Source organism: Vombatus ursinus, unplaced genomic scaffold (genome assembly GCF_900497805.2).
Source record: "Vombatus ursinus unplaced genomic scaffold, bare-nosed wombat genome assembly UNPS02010017.1, whole genome shotgun sequence".
NCBI lineage: Eukaryota > Metazoa > Chordata > Mammalia > Diprotodontia > Vombatidae > Vombatus > Vombatus ursinus.
In genome coordinates this window covers 1-4,168 of record NW_020949795.1, presented here as the reverse complement: position 1 = coordinate 4,168, position 4,168 = coordinate 1, and the positions used below count along the sequence as shown (strand labels likewise).

Sequence of the window (4,168 nt, the reverse complement as noted above, 5' to 3'; positions counted from 1 at the left end):
AGTCTAGAAATGTCAGCTACTACAAGAACCATTTCCTATGCATAATAATAACTACTGCTTATATTTTGAAGAGTTTTAGGCACTTGCCACTTTGATCTTACCTCAATAGTACAAAGTGGGTAACAAAGGTCTTACTCTCACTTTAAAAATGAGAGGAAATATGTTTTGCATGACTTCGTATGTAAAATGGGTATCGTATTTCTTACCCTCTCAATGTGGTGGGGGGAGAAGGATGGAGGGAGGGAGAAAATTTGGAACTGAAAATAAAGTTTTGAAAAAATTAACAATTAAATGTTTACAAATGTAATTAGGAAATGTTTAACAAAACAAATAAAAATACAATACAACACAAACAGATGAATGAGAAGAAAATGAGCTGTAGCTTGCTCAAGGATACACAGCTAAGTGACAGAGCTGGGACCCAAATAGAGGTTTTATGACTAAGGCATGCAGCTGCTCTAGAAAACCTGAAGACAAAATGTCTTCAAGCCATGGTTACTAAGGGCTCCCATTTTTAAGGTAGTCTCATCTGCTAAGAAAGCAGTTCTGGACTACACCCTAACTCTGCCATGAATGGTTCTCCTTCTCACCTTCTGTCCTAGTCCATTAAGGTGTCTCTGGAAGTCCTCCACCATGGCCACTGCTTCCTCTCCACTTTCTGGACGGTGCAGCTGCACCCAGGTGCGCATCTCCCCAGGCAGGATGGTGATGAACTGCTCCAGCACCAGCAGCTCCAGGATCTGCATCTTTGTGTTCATGTCTGGCCTCAACCAGCGTCCACAAAGGTCACGCAGTTGGCTCAGGGCCTCCTGGGGCCCAGAGGTGTCATGGTAACACAGCTGCCGAAAGTGTTGCCGAAAGACTTCACAGCTGATCTGGCTGTCCTGCTGCAGGCTCGATCCTGGTCCCCGGGATTTGTCCCTCTTCTTCTGGATGCCCAAGAGCTTAGGGGCCAGACACCTGGCTTTCCTCACCTCTGCAGTCATCACAGCCTCTCACCAGAGTCCCTGCCTCTACTTCTAGTCTCAGAACTCTGTCTTGAAAATCTCAGGCCCAGGATGACTTCACCTACAGAGATACCAGAAATCACAGTTAACATTGAGAAATAATCAAGTGACAGAGAGTTCAGGTCCAGGCTAACAAAGTTATCATCACTAGAAGGAAAAACAATATTTCCCATAAGATCAGGGATGTAGAATTGGAAGAAACCTTACAACACTATTTAGTCTAACTCCCCTATTTTACAGATGAGAAAACTGAGGTGCAGAGAGATTATGTGACGAGCCCTTATAATGGCAGGAAGGGTCTGAGACAGGATATGACCCCAGTCTTCCTGGCTCTAAGACTAGTTAGTTCTCTATCCATTCAGCCATGCTGGCTCTCACAATGCTCATTTCTTACAAAAGTCATGCCATCCAGCCTCTGCAAATGGGTAATTCACTCGCCTTGCAAAAGCAAATCTTTCTTTCAACATTATTCACAATAACTCAACTGTGTTCACTTAATTATTATACAACCATCTAATAGACTCTTACAGAATATACTATGTGTGGGGTAGAGGAATTAATCAAGGGAGTTCAATTTGATAAGTCTCTCTCTTCCCTTAAAGCACAAGCATGTCCAGCAGTAACTTATTAAGAGGACAGAGAACAGTTCCTGATTGCATTTGACTCCCTCACAGTTCGTGATAGAGGAAAGAAAAGCCAGGCACAGCATGACCCAAAAACTACCTAAATCTGGAGAAAAGAGATTTCAAATGGTTTAGAAGAAAGATAGGTAAAATTTTCATGGACTAAAATTCTACAGAAGTCTTCTCAAAAGGGGTGCAAAATTCTTGAGAATACAAATTTCAAGACATAAAAAACAATGTAAAGGAAGAAAAACAAGAATTACCTAAAGAGATCAATGTGGCTATACAGGTAACTCACCAACTAATTTGTATTTTTACTTATTTTTTCCCCACTTAATAGTATTTTATTGTTTCCAATTATATGTAAAGATAGTTCTCAACATTCACTTTTATAAGATTTTGAATTCCAAAATTTTCCCCCCTCCTTTCCTCCCCTCCTCCCTCCCTTTATCCCATCCCTCATCACCTAGATGGCAAGCAGTAGGATATAGGCTATACATGTACAATCATATTAAGGCTGGTCTTTAAGAAAAAAAAGAAAAAAGAAAACCAAAATCACTTTGGCTCTCATTGATTGGCTGATAATAGGTCCCAGGCTAAGCCCCACTTGGTCACTGTTTGGGCCTTGATTGGCTCAGAACTAATGTACATAATAATTGTTTCTGTCTTGGCCAGAAATCCTGAGGGTCTTCTCCTTCCAGATCAATTTTTTTAAGAGGCCATTCTTTGCCTCATTTCTTGTTATGCATTAAACACTGAATGGGTGTTACCTCAGTCAAACTGAGACCTGTTATAGACCTTAGCTTAAAAAGGCCAAAGTCCCCCACTGCATCCTGGGCTATCTCCAATTGTCCTGATCGATATCTCGCCACTGGATTCAGATAGCCCTGGAGGAGAAAGTGAGGCTAGTGACTTTGCACAGCCCTCTCTCACTTAAATACAGTTCACTTGAATGTGATGGCATCACCTCCCTGAGGTCATGGTCCTCTTCGAGAGGGAAGGACAAACAAACAGCAGCAACAAACATATTAAACATATTTCCACGTTAGTCAAATCGTGAAAGAAGAATCAGAACAAAACAGAACAACCATGAGAAAGAAAAAAAGAGAGAGAGAAAATGGTATGCTTCAATCTGTATTCAGACTCCACACTTCTTTCTCTGGATGTGGATAGCATTTGCCATCATGGGTCTTTTGGAATTGTCTTAGATCATTGTACTGTTGAGAACAGCTAATTCTATCAAAGTTAGTCATCTGACCATCCAACTTGTACTTTTAGAAGATAAATGGAGAAGACAGAAGCAAAGACAAGTAAAAGGGCAAATATAAAAGTATGGCAAAGACTGATAAAAAATTGATGAAATCGATGCAGAAAAGTAAGGAGAACTGAAAAAGGTTTTGCTTAGGTATTCAGGGGGAATAAAGATCAAAGAAGGGTTAGGACAACCACTTTAAGTGGATGAGATCAGGATACCTGACAACAGAGGGAAGGCAGAGTTACTCAACTATAATTTTACTTCTGTTTTCTTTGTCAAGGAGAATCTTTTATACTAGAAATGAAAAAAAGGAAAAAAGCTAATGAGTTGATACCCAAGATAAAAAGAAATATACCTGCTTTTGATGGATTCAAGATACCTAATTTCATGAACTACATCATCAGGCACTGGAAGAACCAGGAGATGTCTCTGCTTGACTATACATACTTTTTTTTTTCCCCAATGGGGGTGGGGAAAAGATAGATTTGTTTATTGAAAAATACAAAATTAGAAGATTAAAAAAAAAAAACTTAGTCAATGTGACTGCTGGGTCACTGAGTCACTGAAAGATCATAGAGGGTGACTCTGCCCTAGGGACTTATACCTGGTTCTGTACAGTATTACATTTTAAGCCAATAACTTGGATAAAGGCATGGATGGTATTTTCCTCTGCTTTGCAAATCAAAATTAGCTATCTCAACACTGGGAGAGATCCCTAACACCCTGGATGACTGTACATGACACACTTGTTTTCTGGGGGGGCGGGGGGGGTGGGGGGGGTGTGAAGGCCTGTATCTACTCTCCTCCTCTCCCTAACCTCCCCCCCCCAGAAACTCACAAGAGCTGACTTGGGGCAGAAGTACAAAGGCAATGCATGTGTTTCCCCCACTATTTACTTGGCTGAACATTAGAATTTTAGAGCTTGGACTTTCCCCTGCCTAAACTATGGAGCAGCAGAAATGCTATTTCCCATAGAAACTGACTTGTGCTTGCTCACTCTGCTCAAGAGATTTCATGTGTGATGTTCTCTGACCCCACCATTTGGTGTAAGGGAGCAAGGATTTCAGTTACCTAGGCAGCATTACTCTAGAATCCGGCCTTTTAGACAGAAAAGGGAGATTCTTTGGGCAACAGCAGTCTTGGATATTGCCAAGTTCAAGAGTTTAGAAGGCTGGGATTCTAGAGAAGGGCAGGAAGCTCCTGAGCAATATCCCCCTTGGGAAAAAAACAAAAACAAAAAAAACAAAAGAATTGTTCATGTGGCCCCTGAAGTCAGAGGTACA

General features: G+C 41.1%; 1 protein-coding gene across 1 annotated transcript; it reads right to left on the bottom strand.

Annotated features, from left to right (window-relative positions):
- Positions 1–363: 363 nt before the first annotated feature.
- On the bottom strand, positions 364–1,062 carry LOC114036877 (zinc finger protein with KRAB and SCAN domains 7-like). The gene has a single exon (XM_027853593.1). The coding sequence runs from the start codon at positions 984–986 to the stop codon at positions 552–554; it is 435 nt and encodes a 144-aa protein (XP_027709394.1). The 5' UTR covers positions 987–1,062; the 3' UTR covers positions 364–551.
- Between the last annotated feature and the right edge of the window lie 3,106 nt (positions 1,063–4,168).